General features: G+C 40.5%; 1 protein-coding gene across 3 annotated transcripts in view; it reads right to left on the reverse strand.

Annotated features, from left to right (window-relative positions):
- The window catches only part of DCAF5 (DDB1 and CUL4 associated factor 5), a 94,864-nt gene that overhangs the window by 56,170 nt on the left and 15,622 nt on the right, over positions 1-23,072 (reverse strand). For all 3 annotated transcript variants that reach the window (XM_057731524.1, XM_057731522.1, XM_057731523.1), the window contains exons 2-5: positions 11,832-11,975; positions 9,063-9,099; positions 7,995-8,134; positions 6,154-6,283 (exon numbers count right to left, since the gene is read on the reverse strand). In XM_057731524.1, coding sequence (XP_057587507.1) covers positions 6,154-6,283; positions 7,995-8,134; positions 9,063-9,099; positions 11,832-11,943 — 419 coding nt within the window. In that variant the 5' untranslated portion in view covers positions 11,944-11,975. The remainder of the gene's footprint in view (positions 1-6,153; positions 6,284-7,994; positions 8,135-9,062; positions 9,100-11,831; positions 11,976-23,072) is intronic.

Raw genomic sequence — 23,072 nt, forward strand, 5'->3', positions numbered from 1 at the left:
GGCGCAGTGGTTAAGAATCCGCCTGCCAATGCAGGGGAAATGGGTTCAAGCCCTGCTCTGGGAAGATTCCACGTGCTGCGGAGCAACGAAGCCCATGCGCCACAACTATTGAGCCTGTGCTCTAGAGCCCGTGAGCCACAACTACTGAGCCCATGTGCCGCAACTACTGAAGCCCACACGCCTAGGGCCCATGCTCCACAACAAAAGAAGCCACTACAATGAGGAGCCTGTGCACCACAATGAAGAGTAGCCCCTGCTCGCAGCAACTAGAGAAAGCCCGTGTGCAACAATGAAGACCCAATGCAGCCAATAAATAAACAAAATTAATTAATTAATTAATTAAAAAACAAAACAGGGCCTTATCCTTAAAGTAATACTACAGATTAGGACAAGTACTTCCTTTCTGAGAAGCAATTCCTGAGCGTAGAAGGAAATAAAAGACACAATACTGGTCATAGCGGTGACTGAGACATGCAACATGAATGCCACAGACCATTCCAATGCCAAGTACTTTACAGAGGCTCTGGATAGAGTGATCCCTTCTACTAGGAGTGAGGGAAAGCTTCAACCATTCAACACGTACTCTGTGCCCAAACTGAGATAGGTTCTGGGGACACAGTGAATAAAGTAAAGCAAGCTTTAAGAGTATGTAACAGGGAGATACAGTAAGGATGTCTGCACTGATGGGCTTCCATTTGATCTTGGACCTTGAAAGGTAACTAGGATTTGAATAAGAAAAGAAAAATCAAGAGGAGAAGAGAAATTCTCCTCTATGTGTGTTTCTATGTAGAGCAGTTACAAGGGGAGAAGGGACATGGTACCAGAGAAGGGGTTGACAGCTTGCTTAACAAGCTTTTATTTCATTCAGGTCATACATTCACTCCAAAAAAAACAAAAACAAAAACCCCAAAAAAGAAACCAAAACATTTTCTTGGAGCATCCCGCATTATTGGTTCTGGGGATATGGCCATGAACATGAACAAAGGCAAGAAGTAGCCACTAAAGCTCCTGGGTAGGGGAATGGCAAAAGTGATATTTAAGGACATGTGCCATGTGCCAGAAGCAAGAGGCAGATTAAGAAGCCAGTGTAGGGAGTTCCCAGGCGGCACAGTGGTTAAGAATCCACATGCTGAGGAGCAACTAAGCCTGCGCTCTAGAGCCTGTGAGCCACAACTATTGAGCCCATGTACCGCAACTACTGAAGCCTGCACACCTATAGCCCGTGCACTGCAACGAAGAGTAGCCCCTGCTTACCACAACTAGAGAAAGCCCATGTGTAGCAATGAAGACTCAATGCAGCCAATTAATTAATTAATTAAAAAAAAGAAGCCAGTACCACCTTATGGTAAGAGTGACACAGACCTGAAATAGGGCAGGGGCTTTAAGAACTGAAAATAGTGGCCAGGCACTAACACAGAGCAAGGCTGGTTATGGCAGAGGGAGAGAAAAATAGAAGAGTCAAATGAGACACTAGGATTTTAGCCAGGCTGATTACAAGAGTGATGGTGACATTAATAAAAATAAAGGAATACAGTTTTAGGGAAAAAACAAGCTTTTATTACAGGCTTCAACAGATGGAACACTTGTCTGAGTATTGGATATGTACATATAAATAATAAAGATGGGGGAGTGGGAGAGGAGAGAGAGAAAGCAGAGCCGGAATGCCTTTTCCAGCCTCTGAAATTGAACCCTTGGGCTCTATTTTCCCATAATAGTATAAGCAGCCCTCAAATGCAATGGGGCAGAGACTGCCTGGCTGTTCAGAAGGCAAGAAGTTACACTTAATTTGATCTCTACAGAGGTAGGATTGGCACAGGCCCAGAGAATAGACATTTAGGACCCAAAGCCAGGTGAGTTACTAAGAGCAATTCCTTTCCGACAGCAGGAATTTGCACTCATTGCCCATTTTCAGATGTGTCGTTTACACAACACGCAAAAGCACCAGCTTACGAGGTACGTCTTCACGGGAATTCCTGGTGTGCCCTGGTGTTATTATTGAGTGGGAAAGAACCACTCTCTTCATTATGCTTGTCAAAGCAAGACATTGTTACCTGTCACAGAACTAAGAGCTCCTGACAAAAACTGACAGAAACTAAAGATATGAGAAGGGAGAGACGTGGTAAGTGCACAGACAGCTAAAACAGGCAATGAAAACGGTGAGACAAGGAGAGTAATAGCAGGGGAAACTTCACTTTTCCTGATCGCTCTGGATGTTCAAGGAGCTCAGTTCTGAAAACCGTTCAGAGGCCACTGCAATAGTCCAAGCAAGATATCATAACTGAGATGTTGGCTGTGATAAAGGAGAGGATGGTTATGAAAAGACATCAGCAGAAATAATCTAAATGAAATAAATGGAACCTCACCCAAACATGCAATGTATACTTGTATATGTGACGTTTTCTCTTATCCAGTCACTTATACGCAAGTTCCCCATCTATGGCCCCCTCATTTCCACTAAAATCCCCAAAGCACACCTTCAAACTCCAATGACTACACGGCCAGGGAAGTAATATAAACGAGCGAAGCACACCTGGATTAAGATATCAAGGAGTGGTGGAACCTGTAACACATCCTAAAGGTTTAAAGAGGAACCCATGATTCAGCTTCAGCTGACTGCTGCCATATGAGAATAAAGGTCCAATGATATCAGGTATTTTGACTTTTCCAAGAGATGTTAGATATTTTTCTGGGTAATTTTCTAAACACTATTACATCATGTAGGCCAAACAAAATATCTCTATGGGTTAAATATGGCCTATGAGTAACTAGTTTACAACCTCTGTTCTAAAGCCTCACAAAAGAAAAATTAATAGCATGTGCAGGTTTCCAGGCTTAGGAGAGCAAGAAACTTGGAAAGTCAGCATGTAGACTGGGGCTGGGCCAGAAGAGAATGAAAAGGGAGGCAGAAAATCCAAAGGACTCAGACTTTAGAGTTGGATAGGTCTGTATTAAAAAAAAGTTGAGGGACTTCCCTGGTGGCGCAGTGGTTGAGAATCTGCCTGCCAATGCAGGGGACACAGGTTTGAGCCCTGGTCCAGGAAGATCCCACATGCTGCAGAGCAACTAAGCCCATGCACCACAATGACTGAACCTGTGCTCCAGAGCCCACGAGCTGCAACTACTGAGCCCACGTGCCATGTGCCACAACTACGGAAGCCCACATGCCTAGAGCCTGTGCTCTGCAACATGAGAAGCCACCATGCTGAGAAGCCCGCAGACCGCAATGAAGAGTAGCCCCCATTCACCACGACTAGAGAAAGCCCGCACAGCAATGAAGACCCAATGCAGCCAATAAATAAACTAATTAATTAATTAATTTTTAAAAATTGAGAGGAATTCTGACGAAGTTTTATTTCAAGGAAGCAGAGATGAAAGAAAACTAGAATATACAGGGGAGGATATAATATACATGTATGTGTGTTACTGCACCTCTCTGTACCTTGACTTCCTTATCATTAAAACAGGAGTAACAGAATCTATTTCATAAGGTTGTCATAGGATTAAATAAGGACTTATATAACTGTCATTATCCCCGGCAAGTAATGCTTAATAAATGTTAGCTATTATTTATTATTATGAGGGACCAAGAGGTAAAATAACAAGCTCAAGATCACATGGCTACTAAGGTGTACTGCCTGGCTTTGTACCCAGGATGTACTTCAGATCCTACACTCTAAACCACCAAGCTCTTCTGCCTCCCTTTACAATCTGTACAATGAGGAAGTCAGATCAGATGATAACTAAAGTCCCTTCTAGAGCTGACACTTTATTCTACCAGGCAGCCCTCTAATCAGCTTATTGCAGGTCAGTAGTGGGACAAACATGAACCTGTTCACAGTCCTATGGGCTACCTGCTACAGTGGAGAGACACAGCTTAAGTTTGGGGTAGGGCAGGGAAACCATTCCACCACGGAACCATCGATAAGGAAAGCTAGGAAAGAAAAGGTATTCAATGTGAGCCCCCCTTATTGTTCCACAGAGATATATTTTGTTTCTATGTAGCCAGAGGTCCACTCCAATAGGCCCAGAAGCTGAAAGTTACTTAGAAGCCCACTAAGGAACCATTATAGGCTCTAAATCAAGAATCTTTAATACATGTATATGCATGGCTGAGTCCCTTTGCTGTGCAAGTGAAACTATCACAACATTGTTAATCGACTATATTCCAATACAAAATAAAAAGTTAAAAAAAAAAAAAAGAATCTTTAGAACACGAAGTGACTCATCCTCTTGGGGTTCAAGGGTCTCTATGAGAACCTGGTAAAAGCTCTCCTCATCCCTAGAAAAAAAATGCCATGTGTGCTCACTCAGATACACAAGTCTTTAGTCTAAATTCTTTTAAGGATATGTATTCTTTATGCTAGTTATGTGCATTAAATTATGTTCTGGACAGATACAAGAGAAACTGTTCACTGTAGTCACCTTTGGAGAGAGTAACTAGAGACCAGGAAAGAGAAGAATTGTATTGATGTAAAACATTTAAAAAACACACAAGCAACAGATAATCTTGAGATGGAATTTTCTTTTTCTCTCTTTTTTCTTTTAATTATACTTTTCTGGATATAGACCCTAAATCTAATAAATGTTACTATAAAAAATAAATTTTAAAAAGAAAGAAGCCATGTTAAGTGAGGAGACAAGCAGAAAGGGGAGGAGGGCCCAAATATAATGCACAGTAGGAAGCTGGTAGAGGAAAATCAGGAGAAGCAACATTCAACCCCCTCTTCTCTCAAGATACTGCTGACATCACGAACTACTTAAGTTTTCCACTGGGGATGAATAGCTCAGGCCTCACTCCAGTTGCCAGCTATTCATTCTCAGTATCGGAGACAGCAGGTTGGGAGAAAGCTGGCATCTTTAGTCCAAATTCTGCCTTTTGTGATATGGACAAGGCAGAACAGTTGCTCCTTAAGAGCCCAAAGTGGCAGAGAATGCTATAGCTGAACACAGGAGATTGTCTTCCTGGCAGAGAACAAGCCTCCCTTAGCACACAGTGCAAAGGTACAGTAGGGGTCCTGCTACTGCACGCATTTCAGCCACATGGAAAAGGAAGGTGCATATGCAACAGAGAGCAGCAGAAATCTCTACTGCCCTAGGGAGCCTCAGGGAGCCCTGCTCAACAACAGGGATCCCCTTCTGGGCGACACAGATCTGCTACAGATCCAACCTCTCAGACTGCCCCATGGGGTTAGCCAGAACTAACAATCACCAAGGAAGATAATCCTCTGTATTTAACTGAGCTTTTCATCTAAGGCCCATGAAAGAAATCGTAACCTCACTTACGTTCCATGATACTCTTCTGCAATAGTACCTTCAAGTCGGAAGTTAGAATTTTCAGAGGAACTAGCAATGCACACAAATCTTTCATAAGGCAAGGTTTAGCTTTATCTACAGGTGCCATAAAAGGGCATCTCCCCCCCCACCCCGGGATTTAAGGGACGTGAAAGAGGCTCCTACTTGCCCCATGCACATATTTCTCTTAATGATGTCTGAAACTCCCCCACTAGTGATTCAGACCATCAGCTCAGAACTGTCCTAAGCGTACTCTTTAATATCGCAAACAGAAGGGGAACACATCAGGTTCCTAACACTCAGTGCAGTGGCTTTTAACCTTTACTGTTGTAGTCACTGGTCCTTTTGAGAAACTGAAAAAAACTAAACTCCCTTCTCAGAAAAACACACTTAGACAAATACACAATATAATTTCAATGCAATCTGGGGGTTCACAGTTCTCCTGAAGCTTATATTCCCTTCAGCCTGGGGTTAAGAATCCCCAGTTCAGTGGCAATGGGTTTAACAAATCACCATCATTCCCCCCACAAGACCTCCTATGCATCTGGGGAACCCTAGACCTAAAGACAGAAGGTAGTGCTGAGGAGAGGCTCTGCCGTAGCAAAGCTAGCCTAGAATCGATCCTGTCTAGAGTCCAGATTACAATTTATGACTCCTCCTTAGCAAGAAGTGTGGATTTCTCACACTGCCTGCCCCTTAGAAACAGGGTTCCCCTGGCTTCAGAGACACCAGGATGTGTCAGGAGATGTCCAGTTGAGATCAACCGTCAGCCAGGTTCTCACAACTCTTGCTGGCTGATTACATTTCCTGAGAGTTGAGGCAGGGAGACGTTTTAACACCTTCTGAATAAAGGGGGCTCACCTCTGAGGTTTTCGAATATCCCAGAGTCCCACTCCTTCCTTTGAATTGGCTGTGGCCAATAACCTGGGCTCCACAGGGTTAAACATGACACTGTGAAAGGCTGATGGATAGTTGGCCAGGCAGAAGGGCTCTGTGAAGAGAGAAATTCTGATCAGTCCACTTCAGGCACTTCTGGGCCAGCTGCAGGCAGACGATCAGGAATGTGAACGCAAGGAGGAGCACAGCCTTTAACAACCCCCACAATGGGCTGGAACCCAATGTAGTACATCATGCCAGCAGCCACGCTTCCTCACAAGGTCCCCACAAGTCCTGGCACACACCTGCACACAGAAAGTCTGAAGACAGCAACTTAAACACATATACACAAATTTTAAGCTGTAATACTGAGAAATACACACAGCACCTATTCAGATCCTGTAACAAAATGGAAATGGTCACTGTAAACAGGAAGGTAAGCTGCTTCACATTAAGTAAAACTGAATTCCTCATGAGCTAAAAAAATTCACAACCAATTACTGGTAGGATTATTATACCTTAATCCATATTTACTAGCTTTAGAAACTAAAAGTTTTAAAACTAAACAAAGATTTAATGAAGACAAAACAAAACAACAGTGCAGTTTTTCCTTCTGGTAATATTGCTTCCTAAATTGAAAAGAAAGTGGACTCAGTCTAGAATTTTAAGATTTCATTTCCAATGCTGGAATACTTTAAAAAAAGAAAAAAAGGCATCTAGTACTTGAACTTCTCTTGGATCCAGCCAGTTCCTAATCAACTTCACCTAGAATCCCTGCAGCCTCTATGTGAGGAAGGACTCACTTTGCTGCCTGGGAAGACATACTCCTATGGAAGTTGTTTAGAAGCAATAGACAGAAAGCACTCCTCAGTCTATGATTTCTAGGTGTGATACTTCACAGGCCTCTGGGCACAGGGAGCACTCAATCATCTCAGCCAGGAGGCGGTTCAGACAAAGGAGCATTTTACCTACCAAGCAAACCATTTCACTCAACCACAGTTGCTGCTTTTGGCTACCTTATCTGCCTGAACCTGAGAACAAGCTTCTCTTATAGCTTGAACCTCAATAATGAGCACAGAGCCTGCCAGACAAGGTAGGCAAGATAGTAACTCTATGTACGTAGGTGTGGTCATGACAAAGCTGCACCAAGAGTGGGGCTGGGGGTGGCACTGAGGGTATGCCAGAGCAAAGAGCCTTTGAAGACATAGTGACAGAAATCTCTCTGCAGGAAATGAGCTGAAAATATGCATTTCCTGAAGAACTTCAGAGAAGTTCAACAAATTCTTCATTTTACATTTCAAAGACCCAAAGAACACATTTGGAAGAGGAACTCACCCAGACAATCCCCCTTAAACAGTGTATCTGCTATCATTTTAAGTTCTCATACACAGTTAAGGTGAGGTTCTGTGGTTCTTTCAGCAAAATAACAACCCTGGAACTAGGATGCAAGAAAGTGCCCAATACCCCCATTCTCCGTAAATAACCAGGAATATGTGCATGTCAGCACCATGCCCTTGGTGGCTACTCTCCACAAATGAGGCACAGCATGATTTGTTCCTTGGGGCTACTACACAGCAAGATGCTGTGGTGTTTCCTCCCAGTGCAAAGGTCTGTGGAGATTCACAAGTGATTGGAGGAGGATTGGCAAAGATGCCTCACTTCTGACTACTCAGGGGTAGGATGGGACCTCCAGAGACACACGTGAGTTTCCTCTCCCTTTACAGCACTTCCACTCAGGTAACTCAAGTCATAAATTGGATCTGTGATGAAACTGACATCAAAGTCTTCAACACAATCCAACCACCTTTTTTGCACAGTGACCCTACCTCCATGGGGAGATTCCCGGATGTCCCAGATGAGAACCCGGCCATCATCTGAGGAGCTGGCAAAAATGTTGTCATTCACTGGGCTCACGGACAAGCCATACACAGCATCTTCATGAGCAAACACATCTAAGGTCTCACTGCTGAGAGACAGAGCAGAGAGAGGCACACAGGCACACACAACATTCAAAATGAGTGCAGAGTTCCAGCTCTCTAGTTCCTAGAATGGAGTTCTCTTTCATTTCCAGGAAAAAGTCAACCTAGCTAAACTCAAAGGATATTACATTTACTAAAAAGTAGGTATTCAACTTTCAGGTTAAAAAAAATATATTATTTAAGAGACAAGACTTCATGACAAGTTTGTTTTTTGCACTAAATAAGCATATTTAAAAGTACTCGAGGAAATTCCCTGGTGGTCCAGTGGTTAGGACTCGTCACTTTTCACAGCTGGGGCCCAAGATCAATCCCTGGTCAGGGAACTAAGATCCCCTACTCCCACCCCCTCAAAAAAGTGACTCAATAGATGAGTTTCATGTTTTCACTTACTGCAAAATGCATCTGCTGTGTACAGTCTTGGGGCTGGTGCTAGATTTCCAAAAAGTGAAGGAAAGCTTTAAAGCAGCCCTAATGCCAGCAGCAATACAAGGGGGATTCCTGGCAATCTGGCATGGTGAGTAAAAGCATGGCTCCAAAGCCAGGCTGCCTAAGTTCAGGTCCTAACATCACTTGACCTTAAGTTACCTAACATCTCTATGCCTCAGTTTCCTAATTGAGATCTAATAGCATTGCCTCATAAAATTATTGTGAAGGTTAAATATTATATTTTCTTCCCTTCCAACCACTCCCTTTAAATTTTCACCTGAAAACTGTAATTTTATAACAACTTTGTAAATCTTTTCTTAAATCAAGATTTTATTTCAGAACTATTACAGAAATATTTTTCAGCAAAGGACAGTTGATTTCATGTTATTTTCTTCAAAAAACAACAACTATTTTGGTCTATAGAGATATTTGCCTTTCTTCATAAGAAAAATAAAGTTAATCACCTTCACATACCAATAATCTATTTACCTTTCAACATCATGGAGGATAACTTGCTCATCATTTCCTGTAAGGGAAAAAGCAGACATTCGATAATTCCTGCAAAGTGGTCCCATTCATATTTCAATTCAGTTTTTTAAAGATTTCAGGGAAAACAAATGAACAAAGTCAATTTTAATATTTACAAATTAGGAATGTTAATTAGAAAAAAGGTTTATAAAAATAATTAAGAAGGATAGGCTATTCTTATAGAGAATTTTTAAAAGCATAATAGCAACTGGATATAACATAATAACATTTTCCAAAATGCATTATCCAGTGGATGATTTTAAAAAAACAAAAACTGTGACTATTCAGGAAAAGAGTAAATGATCATGGGCAAATCAATCCATTCACCCAAGCTAGCTTTTTTTTCTTTTTTAAACAAAACATTCATTAACTGTGACACCTGGAATAGTACCTTTGACTTTTCTAAGTCTCAGTAACACAGGAATAATAACTGTATCTGCTTCACAGAGTTATCATGAAGACAAGTGTGTAAAAGCATTCAGAACAGGACTAAGCCTCCAACAAATGTTTGCTACTACTCACATCCTCATCATCTTTCATAGCATTAAAATTTAATGATTGTGTGATACTAAATGATGGGAAAGTTTTTATCCACAACTTTTTTCTCCTGTGTTTCTCCTTATTACAACAAGGACTCTGAAAATACTACATTCATGATATGTGTAGTCCTGCCTTCATATGGTTTATATAGCCAAAAAATAAAAATCCCAAAATGAAGACAGTAAAAAAATTTCCCACTCTATGCTAAAAGCATAAGCATAGAGATGTGGCCCAGGTCATCTTAAAGTCCTCGCTATAACTCTACTGTGGGTTCATACCAAGTAAATCAAACTCATACTAATGCCTTCTAGGTAACAGGCACAGTGTGAGGTGCTGAGGATATGAGAGGAATAAGACAGAGGAATTCACAGTCCACCTGCACAAACATCTAACAGTGACAAGACGGGTTATCTTGTAGTGATATGCTCCACAATGGGGACACAGATAACGGAGCAACTGTGTCCTTTATGAGCAGGGTGAAAGTACATGGCACAAAGGAAGAATATTTTTATGGGGAAGGAGACACTTGAATAGAAACTCATAACTCAAAACTCTTACTGATGGAAGACTTAGGGAAATTGGTGGGGACTGGACAATTAATCATAGCCCATGAAGGCACAGTACAGGCAAAAGGCACAGGGCACTTAAGATGGCAAGTGAGGGACTTCCCTGATGGTGCAGCGGTTAAGAATCTGCCTGCCAATGCAGGGGACATGGGTTCAATTCCTGGTCCAGGAAGATCCCACATGCCACGGAGCAACTAAGCCTGGGTTGCTGAGCCCGAGTGCCACAACTACTGAAGCCCATGCACCTAGAGCCTGTGCTCCTCAACAACAGAAGCCACTGCAATGAGAAGCCTGCACACCGCAATGAAGAGTAGCCCCTACTCGCCGCAACTAGAGAAAGCCCTCACACAGCAATGAAGACCCAACACAGCCAAAATATATAAGTAAAAACAAAACTATTTTTTAAAAAAAGAACACAGTATTACTTTAAAAAAGGAAAAAAAAAAAAAAAAAAGGCAAGCCATTTAGTGAACTAGAGCACAAGAAGTGGGGGAAGAAGATGAGGCCAGACAGGTAGATTGGGTTTAGACTTTATCCTGTGAATGCACACTGTAGGGTCAAAGGTTCACATGGTTGAAACTTTCTTTTAAAACAAAACTTGTATAAGCAATGAACAGGGAGAGTTAGATACTGGTAGCAGAAATCACAGACGGACACTGCAGTAGTCCAGGCCAAAGGTGAGGACCTGAATCAGAGCAGTGGGTATAGCAAGAGAGCAGAAACTAAAGGATGAATATAAGGCTTTCAAAATAGAACTGATAGTCAAGTTGGTGACTTACAAGATGTGAAAATGAAAGGCAGGTTTGAGGCTGACTTTGAGATGTCTATTAGACTGAACCATATGAAATTGTCATTTTCGTAAGCTGAAAATGCTTCAATGTCAGCAGTTTCTTAGAAGTTAAACCTAACAACTTAAATAATTAGTTGAGTAGTGATAATAACGGAGAAAGGGAATCCAAGGAACAATAGCAAATATTAGTGCAGGAGAAAAGGACTAATAAGATAAGTTTTAGATCTGCTGCATTTAAATTACTTTTGGAACACAAAGGTAGATATTCAGTGGGGAAATCTACAGCGCACAAGAAAGGTCAGGGCTAGAAATGTAGTGGTCAGAAAGGAGTACGATTGATGGATGCCATCATCAAGAGGCTGGCCTGAGCACAAGCAATTCCAATTATACCACAACACAATGTTTCTTTCAAACAGGAGCCACTCATGGGTCATAACACCAATCTGAGTCACAGCCTTTAAAATCTTTAAAAACAAAATAGAATGGAATAGGAAAAAAAAACAGAGTGTATCACACACAGTAAGGTTAAGTACTCTTTCCAATATGTTTCTGTGTACCAGACTGCAATGTGAAAAGTTTTCTACTAAAAAAAAAAAAAAAAGAAAGAAAGAAAGAAAGAAAAGAACTAGAGCCAAGGAGAGAAAGGACAGACAGATATTAGTTTAATACATGTGTCTAAACTGCTGTAATGCAGAGAAGACAAGTTATGGGAAACCAGTAATTCCACAACTCAATGAGATAAAGGAAAGAAAACTAAGGAGTAATTTTAGCACTGCTTTATCTGAAATCCCAGCCACTGTCAATTTCCCAAGAGGAAATCTCCTTTCTTCTCACCTCCAGAGAATACTTTGGTGTTCCCACTGTTGAAAGCCAGGCAAAAAATGTTGGAATGATGTTCTCCTTTCAGTTGTATGGGCTTAACTCTGGAGTGGATAGCTTGTTCCATGTGCCATAGTAGAACCCGGCGATCATCTCCTCCTTGAGAGTGGAGTAAGAATCTAGGGTTAAAACAGCTGACATTTCAAGGCTGACATTTGATTTTGCCAACTTGAATCCCATACTTTCCAAAACTTCATCTCCCCAACTCTGTGAGATTCTGATGGGGCACATAAACCCAGGACTCTACCCACTTAACCATCAGTAGACACATGGTCTCTAAGCCACTCGTCCCTAGGAATTATATCTTCAACAGACACACAGAAATTTCTTAATTTCCAGAGACCCAGCTGTTTATATATTTCCTCATTTGCTACCTAAAATCCTTCCACTCATGTCCCCCCACCTTTTTCTGTCTGAAAGAACCTGAGTTGGTCTTTACTACTTGCAATCAAAGAACTCTAAAGAAATATGCTAGTATTTATAGCATAATAGTTTCCAAAGCACTCCCCTTGATGTGATCTCATTGACTATGGGACACTACACAAATGACAACTGAGGAATTGCCTGTCATAGTAGCAGGATCAAGACAGAACTTGGCTCTCATGAAGCTCAGTCCGGCTCTTTCCTCTGCATAATTCTCAATAGTCTGAGTTGAATGAGCAATATTATACTGCATGAGCCAGCTCCTAGAGAATGAGAAGATACATATTCTACATATTCTTTATATTTGCAAATGCATTATACACGTCTGGAAGGATGAATGAACAATGGATTGTTAACAGTTGTTACTACTTCCAGGGAATAGGATTAAAAGAGAGGTAGAGGACAGATTGAGGGTTTTTACTTTTATTTTATAGATTTGGCACTGCTTGACTCTTTACAACAAGCCTATACTATATTCCTAATAAAAATTTAACTTACAGCAGGAGCAAACACGGGCACCAAACCATAGTAAGCTCTATACCTCTGCCTCCCCTCTTCCATTCAATATAATAGCCACAAACTGTATCACATTCATAACAAGGGCATACCATGCAACCACTAAATCAGTAGATTTATAAGAACTAACTCAGAAAGATGACCAAAGGTCTTTGTTAGGGGAAAAAAATGAGGTGTAAAACATCCACTTGTATAAAACAAATTTTCAAAAAGCTCCAATACAGCAGGAACTTTATCAGTTTTGTTCACTGCAGAATTCCCAGCACCTAAATGAATGTCCCGAAGAGTAGACATTGAATGAATATGCTTATGCTTGCATATCTATGCTGGTATTTGCATATCTACATGGCTATAAAATTTTAGTGTACACCACCTCTAGGCCAGGATTGTTTGGAGACTTCATTGTGGTAAAATATATACAACAGAAAATGCACCATTTTAACCATTTATAAGTGTACAATTCAATGGCATTAAATATATTTGCAGTGCTGTGCAACCATCACCATTATCCATCTCCAGAACTTGTACATCATCCCAAACTAAAACTCGGTAGCCAAAAAACAATAACTCTCCCCAATGCTCAGTAAACACCATTTTACTTTCTGTCTCTATGAATTTCATTACTCTAGGTACTCCCATATAAGTGGAATCCCATATTTGTCCTTTTGTGTCCAGCTTATTCACTTAGCATGATGTCTTCAAGGTTCACCCATATTGTAGCATGTATCAGAATGTCATTCTTTTTAAGGCTGAGTGATGATTTCATTGCACGTGTACCAAATTTTTTTTAGTCCATTCATCCATCTATGGACATTCAGGCTGTTTCCACCTTTTGGCTATTGTGAATAACGTTGCTAAGAGCGTATGGATATACAAATATCCGTTCAAGTCCCTACTTTCAGTTCCTTTGAGTACATACCGTTAGAAAACTTTTATGTTTTAATTTTTACTTTTTTACCTTCCTTTACTACTTGACATTTTGCCATAAACATATTTCTTCCTTTAGTAAAAAAATTTAAAAAAAATCATAGAAAACATAGTGGCCAAATCATACTTATTCTCCCTCCCCTAGAAAGAAGTTGCCTTCATTCCTTGAGTTCCTTTGTTTCTTGAGATCCTTCTTCCTTCCATTGTCGGTCAAAATCAAGTTCTGTGTCCTCCTTCCAAGTATTTCATTGTCTACCAGAATGATCCCTTAAGTAAAGTCCACAATGTTCTGTGTTTATGATTTGCCTAATTCAACTATGAGTTCTCTGGCCTGGGATGGTTATTTAAATTCGATGTCTCCTATAAGGTCATGAAAATAAGGTTTGGGTTTCTGTTGTTTTATTTTCATGAAAAATGGCATAAAGGGGTTTTCTTCCCTATTAGTAGATTTAGACAGGCCATGGGCACTTTGGTTCTACAGTCTCTACTCTTACTGTTTTTCCCCAACACTTGAGGCCATAGGTCAGGGACTTGGCACTGTTTTTGCTACTTTATATCTTATATTTAGAGAAATATTTCTCTGTACCTATGTCTCTATCAAAAGTGAAAAATTAAAAGATAAAGAGGCCCACATGTTTCTTTTACATACTCATGTTTCTAATCTCATCTCCCTGAGCCTGAGTTTCATCAAATACAAAACTGGAATCATAATAGCTCTACTCTCATGGGTTTTATAGATTATAAAGTCAAGTACAAGAGAGTTAAGTAACATGTCAAGGTCACAACAATAAGTAAAGTGGTTGAGTCAAGATTCAAAAGCAAGCAGTTAAGACTCCATAGTCCCCATTCTCTTAACCACTACTCTAGATTGCTTCCCTTATAGAACAAAAAATGAATTGTAACTGACAAAACAAATTCAGCGGATGGACAACTGAAGGGATTCTCTGCCTTGGTGGCACAACTCAAAAATGAGTAGGTAAGGGGCTTCCTAGGTGGCGCAGTGGTTAAGAATCCGCCTGCCAATGCAGAGGTCACGGGTTCGATCCCAGCTCTAGGAAGATCCCACATGCTGCGGAGCAACTAAGCCCGTGTGCCCAAAAAAAAAAAAAAAAAAAAAAAAAAAAAAAAATGAGTAGGTAAGAGTAAAACAAAGGTGGGGTGGGGTGAATTGGGAGACTGGGATTGCCATATATCCATTACTAATAAGAAAAAAAAAATCAAATTGTACACTTTAAATATAGCAGTTAAAAAATATGCAGTTTATTGTATGTCAATTACATCTCAATAAAATCTCTTAAAAAAAAAAAAGAATAAAACCAAGGACCACAGGAACAAAAACAGAAACCAGCTTAACTGGAGTAAATGGAGGGAGCAGGGACAGGCACCAGGAAAGGCCTGCCTGAAGTGAAGAATACACAAAGGATTCCTACAAGTCAACTTTGAAATCCACTAGGAAAAGAGATAAATATGACAATTCACAGAAGAGGAAAACCGAACGGCCAACAGATATTACAGAGGATTTCAACCTCTATAGTAATCAGGGAAATGCAAATTATAATTTAGATACCTTCTTACAAAATGGCACAAAGAAATGTGCAAAAGAATGTTTACTGCCTCATTGTTCACAATAGCTAAAAAAAAAAAGGTAGATAACATAAATATCCACCCATATATAAACTGATAAAACTGACTGGAATACAAATACGAATGAAATCTAAGCTCAGTGGACCACTATACAGCATTTAAAATGAGCTAGAGATACATGTACCAAAATGAATAAATCCTGAAAACCTAATAGTAAGTAACAAAAACAAGTTTCAAAAGGATATGTAGAGGAAAACATTAAGTATATATTTTTAAATAGGTAAAATACCATATTATTTATGAATAAACACACAATAAAAAGGGGACTTATGTATCTGTAAAGTTTTATTTCTTTTAAAAAAACTAACAGATGGGAAGCAAATTTAACAAACTGTCAACACTTTGTCAAATCTGATTGACACTTCCCTTCTTTACGTTTAGATATTTTATGACATTGTTACATCTCTTAGATATAGTAATGGTATTGTGGTCATGTTAAAAAAGAAAAAAGTTCTTATCAGTTAGGGATGGATCCTGAAGTGGGTGAAATGATGAATGTCTGTAATTTCCTTTAAAATATTCCAGAAAAAAGAAAAAAGCAGGGGGATAGGTGATTAATAAAACGTTGATAACAGTTGTAGGTGGGTACACTATATTTTTGTATATGCTTGCACATTTCCAAAAAATAAAACTATATGTATATATATATTTAATGTTCACAATAGAAAAAGAAAATAAGACCCTCCAGGATGTGCTGGGATACCTATAGCAAAGAAATGTAACTGAGGGCACCTCTGTGTTTATTCATTAAGATCTATGCAGGCAGCACAACCTCTCTTGAACTGCAGCAACTTAAAAAAAAAAAAAGTTCAATAAAAAAGAAAACAGAATGTCTGCACCTATGACTCAAAGTCATAACCATTCTCAGCCAAAGGATTTTCCCCTATCACCCAGATAGCATTATCTTTAATGTTCATTCTAGATTTAATTTTGCCAAATAAATACTTTGTGATTTTAAACAAATGGTTATTTGTAGAGTGCCTTGGGATCATTTAAAATGATGTGTCCTTAGTACCTAAAATGATGATGACAGCCCAAGTCCACAGGAGAATGGAATCACTGAGGCAGAAAACTATCGCTATGGCAGGGCTGGCTTCCTCTGCTTGGCCCTCAAGGCCAGTGTCAGAAGATGTAAGGTGCACATCCCCCCCACCCCCATTTCCTTAGGCAAGATATTAAGAGCCCTGTGCAAAGATGACACTTTTCAACCATGTGTTGGCAAAAAACACAAAGGGTGCAAACTGAGGCATAATCTGAAATTGCTGGGCTGCTTTTAAGCCAGTAGAGGGAGCAGAACAACTGTGCCCAAATCTGACCCCACAAAGCAAAGGAGGGCTGCTGAAGCAAGGATAAATCAGTTTAGAACATGAAAAAAGCTCTACAGTTCTGTCTCTGTGAGTCACCTGGTCAGTTCACAAAACCAGAGGTTTACTGTATAGTCCCACAGAGAGAGACTGGTTGACCTGCAAACAGTTCAAGTGAAGAGTATGATCCTTTAAGCCAGCTCCGTGAGTCTGGCAGAAGGGTGCTTGCCAGGTCGGCTCCAGCCTCTCAGACACCTCAGGGGAAGCATTAGGACCTCTTAAGAAGGCAAGGCCTTTCTGCTTAGTGCCAGTGCCAGGCAAGGGACACGCAGAGGCCAGGCCTTCTAAGCCTGGTTTCCTCATGAACGACTGCTTAGCTTCAAGCCAGCTGAGAATCCCAAGAGAGAACACAGCTACTCTGATGCTGGTCATCTTGGGTTGATTTAATTCTGTACCAAACTCACCAATGCATCCTAAAATGCACTATAATCACACTGTGGCAGCAGCTTTGTAGTTACAGAAAGACTTTATATTTAAATACTACTCTTTTCCAATGGGTTGTGAGCTATAAGCAGGAAGTCTGCAAGCCCTCACACGGTGCTGTAACAAAAGACATTATTTAGCATTCTTCTTAAAATACGAAAAGTCCAGAAAAGCTGAGGCACAGAAGGAAAGAATTTGCTTCGGGTTTCCTCAAAGTCAGCCAAGCACAGGACAGATCTGAGAGAGCATTCAAACTCGGGATCAAATGCTCCTCCGGTATAACAATGTTTAATGAGCAAAAGACATTTAAATGTCCATCAAACGAAGTCTCATTAAAATAGTGTTCAGTGAAATAAGCCAAAAACAAAACAACAAAAACTGTATGATTCCACTTATATGAAGCACCTAGAGTAGTCAAATTCAGAGACATAAAGTAGAATGGTGGTGGCCAGACTGGGGGAGGAACAATGGGCAGCTGTTGTTCAATGGGCAGAGTTTCAGTTTCGCAAAATGAAAAAGTTCTGGAGATGGATGGTGGTGTTGGTTGCACAACAATATCAATGTGCTTAATGCTATTGAACAGTACACTTAAAAATGGTTAAGGGCTTCCCTGGTGGCGCAGTGGTTAAGAATCACCTGCCAATACAGGGACACGGGCTCGAGCCTTGGGCTGGGAAGATCCCACGTGCCCCAGAGCAACTAAGCCTGTGCATCCACGACTACTGAGCCTATGCTCTAGAGCTGGTGCGCCACAACTACTGAAGCCCGCATGCCTAGAGCCTGTGCTCTGCAACAAGAGAAACCACTGCAGTAAGCCTGCACACTGCAATGAAGAGTAGCCTCCGCTCTCTGCAACTGCAGAAAGCCCGCGCACAGCAACGAAAACCTAACGCAGCCAATAAATAAATAAATAAATAAATAGTTAAAAAAAAATTTTTTTAAATGGTTAAAATGGTAAGTTTTTTTAAAAAGGAGTTCCCTGGTGGCCTAGTGGTTAGGATTCAGGGCTTTCACTGCACACTGCAGTGGCCCTGGTCGGGGAACTGAGATCCTGCAGATTTTAAAAAGTGGTAAATTCTGTATTATGTATATTTTACCACCACCTAAAAAATGCAAAAAGTTTATTGTTCATATATATACTATGTATTTTACAGGCAAAAAAAAGCATGAAGCCGCTCTGTCTCTTCTGACATGGCATAATCACTAAGATTCAGTGTTAGTGCCTGTGTTAACTATTCAAAACATTTTCTTTTAAAAAATGACACAATGGGATAAGATTCAGGGTTTAGGGTTCCATCTTTACAGGCAGCAAAGGCAGTACAGGAAGTGCAAGCTTTAGAATAAAAATGTCTGGATTCAAATCCCGGTTTCACCCTCCATATGTCCTGGGTGAGTTATTCTACTTCACTAGCTTCAATTTTATGACTGTAAAATGAAGAAAATACCAACTATCTCCCAGGGGTGTTGTGTGTCTAGGGTGAGATAATAAATATAAAAGCACTTAGCCTGGTGTGTCATTTACTAGTTATATGTACTCCTTAAAACATCCTAGTTTCTCTTAAGTATCATCCATGAATTTGTCTAATCTTCCAAACTTTTTTTAGGTGCCATAAGATATGAACAGCATGATGTATTTTAATAAAACAAAAGAACACACAAATTTGTACATGGAAGGGCAAGTGCAAAACAGTTAACAGACTTGGGGATAGCAATTTTACTTAGTGTCCTTTTATACTGCTGCAGTTTGGTTTATCTTTTTTAACCTGCAAATATTTAAAGGAAATCACTCAGCCTGGCTTTCTCCTCAGCTTATTTATTCCTTGTCTTCATGTGTGTAATCCCCACTCTGCAGAGCCAAGCCCCTTTTTGTGTCAGCCGTACCTCTCTTTGAGCTCTAAGAGGAAGCACAGAGATACAGAGGCCCAGCCTATGTGCCACACAGCCCAGCTACATCAGTGTATGAGAAATAAGTCTGTTTTGTTATTTCCCCAAAGTTGAAAATAATTAACATTTGTATAATAGTTCTTTCATACGTATCTTCGCTTGTGAGGTAAGGATTATATAACCCTTTTTCCAGATGAGGATCAGAGAGATAAAATGACTGAATAATAATCCAAGAAGCTAGGCCTGAAGCCTAAAACCAAGGAGTATCACTTCTACCAAAGTACAAGAAGCCAGAACACTAAGAATTCCAAGTGAGGATGTTTCACAGCTTTACATGCGGGGAAGAAAAGCACCATCCATCCAGAACTTCTCATCTTCCCAAACTGAAATTCCATATCCACTAAATAATAGTTGTTCATTCCCGCTTCCCCCCTCCCCTGGCAACCACCATTCAACCTCTAGAGACACCATTTCTGTCTGTATGAATTTGACTGCTCTACGTACCTCGTATGAATGGACATATACAATATTCGTTCTTTTATGACTGGCTTATTTCGTTCAGCAAAATGTCTTCAAGGTTTATCCACGCTGTAGCATGCGCCAGAATTTCATTCCTTTTTAAGGCTGAATAATATTCTTTTGGATGTATATTCCATATTTTGTTTGTCAGTTAATCTGTTAACAGACACTTAGATGCTCCCACTTTTTTGGCAATTGTGAGTAACGCTATTATGAACATGGGTGTACAAATACCTGTTCAAGTCCCTGCTTTCAATTCTTTTGGGCATACACCCAATAATGAAATTTCTGGATCCTCTGGTAATAGTCTATGTTTAATTTTCTGAGGAAATGCCATACTGTTTTCCACAGCGGCTGCATCATTTTACATTCCCACCAGCACAAGGGTTTCCAGTTTTCCACACCCTCATCAACACTTGTTATTTTTCGTTTTTGATTTTTTTGGTTTTTTGATAACAGCTATCCTAATGGGTATGAAGTATTTGTTGGCCATTTCCACTTTCAAATAATAGCCTAAAATGACTCTCAAGTCCTTACTGAATATCTTGGAGCACATCATTCTACAAGCAGTCTTATTTTTCTTTATGTATTGTTTTATACTTACCTACTCTGAAATTCAGTTACCTCTCTTCTGCTCACTCATTCCACCGAGACAAAGAGTTGCCTGCAGTTTATTTCCACTGGTTTGGCATTTCACTACTTGAAGGAACTAATGTCATATACAAATTGGGGATATTTATATACATTCCTCAAATTGAAACAGGAGGAAGGGGGCAGGGCACAACCTTTGAAAGAATGACATAGCCCAAGGACATGATATAAACTGATTAGAACCAAATGGGTCCAAGATGGCACACGAGTCAACTTCCACTAGACCTTGAGCCCCAGTATACACATCAACAAGTTAAATGACACACCCACAGGCACCATGACAGTTCTAAGGCCAAAAGTGGGTGGTGGCCCAATTCCCGGAAATACTCACCCCTTCCTGAAATAGCTGGAATACTCCTCCCACTCATCAGCCTATGAAATTACCCACCCCCACAAAAATTGAGAACTCCATACCCTGGTGCCTTTCTTACCTTCTGAGATAGCCCACACTCTGTCTGTGGGATGTGTTTCTTTCTAAATAAATCTACTTCTTAACTATCACTTTGTCTCTCACTGAATTCTTTTTGTGATGACACATCAAGAACCTGAGCTTCATTAAGTCCTGAAACCAGGTGTGTGATCTCAGTTGGAAGACCTTGGGTTTTGGCCGGGTTTGAGTCTTGGCCGTGTAGGTTCAAGTCCCAGTCTGGTTTAGGCTGGATTCGAGTCCAGGCACGTGGGTTCAAGTCCCAATCTAAGGTGCATGGTTTCAAAATCACTTACAAAAACATTAAGAGCACTAATCTCTGTTTATCCAAGCATGGCAATTCTGCAATTAAACCTACTTTAGAGATGGATGCAGTGTGAGGCAGCACAGCATAGCATTCAAAGCCACAGGCTTAGCTCTGCTGTATAGTAGAAACTAACACAACATTGTAAAGCAACTATACTCCAATAAAAAGTAATTAAAAATAAATTTCTTAAAAAGACACAGGCTTATGGTATAGGTGTACAGGTTCAACTGTCAGTGTTGCCACCACTTACTAGCTATGTACCTTTAGACAGGTTACTTAACCTCTCTAAATTGTACCCTCTCATCTGCAAAACTGAGAAAATAACTCTATTTTATAGTGTTATGTTGGGATTAATGATAGATCTGTGTGAAGGGCTTGGCCCACTGCCTGATACACAATACAAGCTAGATAAATGTTAGCTAATTATTATGCTATTTGAACTCCAACAACAATAGCTAACATTAGCTAAATCTGCTCTGGGTCAGAGACTATCCTAAGGGTTTTACACATAGTGGCTCTTCTAATCCTCTTAACAACTCTATGAAGCAAGTAGGGTTATCCTTATTATCCAGATGAAACTACAGAAAAACTAAACAACCTGAAGGTACACAGCTACCAAGACTGGGAGATGGGATCTGAATCCAGGTAATCTGTCTCCAGAGACCGTGCTCCCTACAATGCAATCCAGCCCCTCAAGTACTACAGGCAACTGGGTAGCAAAGCAAATGAGTGAAACCTGCCAGATTAAATAGCAGACTAGAGATTGCACAACCCTTTTTAAAGGAAAGCCACTACTCAGCTCCAGCCAGTTACTGCCACAGAAGAGTGCAGGCTTAGGTCTGCTAGATCTTCCAATTTTTTAAGAGAAGACAGCAACTAGATTTTTGCAGGCTAAATGAGGCCTCAGTGCAGGCTGCAATTAGCCCATGGATAAGTTAAAACTGGGTGATTTGGCCAAGGTCACAAAACTGGGGTCCAATGGCACTTCCTAAATCAGGAAGAAAAAAAAATCAAATGGCAAGTGTAGGCAGGTATGGAAAGATAGGGAGAGGTGGTATCACATAAATTTTCCTCTTCGCTACAGAAGTAGCCACAGGAGTGCTATTTCTGCTAATATCTTGCCCTTACCTATACCTTTATCCTGAAAACTGATTCTACTCATCTACCTATTACCTAATTTCTCCACATGTCCAATTAGGTAAGGCAGAAACATTATCCCCATTTTTTTTTTTTTTATGACTTTTATTTCACATTCCCAATTTAAAACTTGCAAGTGAAACCGTGCATCTCAGATTGGGATTTGAACCCACGTGCCAGGACTCAAACCCAGACAAAACCCAGTCTTCCAACTCAGATCACACACCGGGTTTCAGGACTTAATGAAGCTCAGATTCTTTTTTTTTAAACAATGGGATTGTTTCTTTTTTTGAAATTAATTAATTAATTAATTTATTTATTGGCTGTGTTGGGTCTTCATTGCTGCACACGGGCTTTTCTCTAGTTGCGGAGAGCGGGGGCTACTCTTCATTGCAGTGCAAGAAGCTCATTGTGGTGGCTTCTCTTGTTGTGGAGCATGGGCTCTTGGCCCACAGGCTTCAGCAGTTGTGGCACACAGGCTCAGTACTTGTGGCTCGCAGGCTATAGAGCGCAGGCTCAATAGTTGTGGTCCACGGGCTTAGTTGCTCCTTGGCATGTGGGATCAGAATCCCGGCCCAGGGATTGAACCCATGTCCCCTGCATTGGCAGGTGGATTCTTAACCACTACACCACCAGGGAAGCCTGAAGCTCAAATTCTTGATGTCTTATCACAGAAAGAATTCAGTGAGAGACAGAGTGATAGGTAAGAAGTGGATTTATTTAGAGAGAAACACACTCCACAAGACAGAGTGTGGGCCATCTCAGAAGGTGAGAGCGGCTCATTATCCCCATTTTAAGGATGTGAAGAGTGAGGCACCGGTGTGCCTCAATGATGGAAGCTCTGACTCCTAGCTTGAAACACTTGACATTAAATGAGAAGCAGAAATTAAAGTAGCAGCAACACCCTAAAGAGATAGCTAGAACCCTGGGAAATAAAATAGTTTCTCTAAAATTAGATGACTAGTAGCAGTAGA

This window comes from Hippopotamus amphibius, chromosome 4 (assembly GCF_030028045.1).
Source record: "Hippopotamus amphibius kiboko isolate mHipAmp2 chromosome 4, mHipAmp2.hap2, whole genome shotgun sequence".
Classification (NCBI taxonomy): Eukaryota; Metazoa; Chordata; class Mammalia; order Artiodactyla; family Hippopotamidae; genus Hippopotamus; species Hippopotamus amphibius.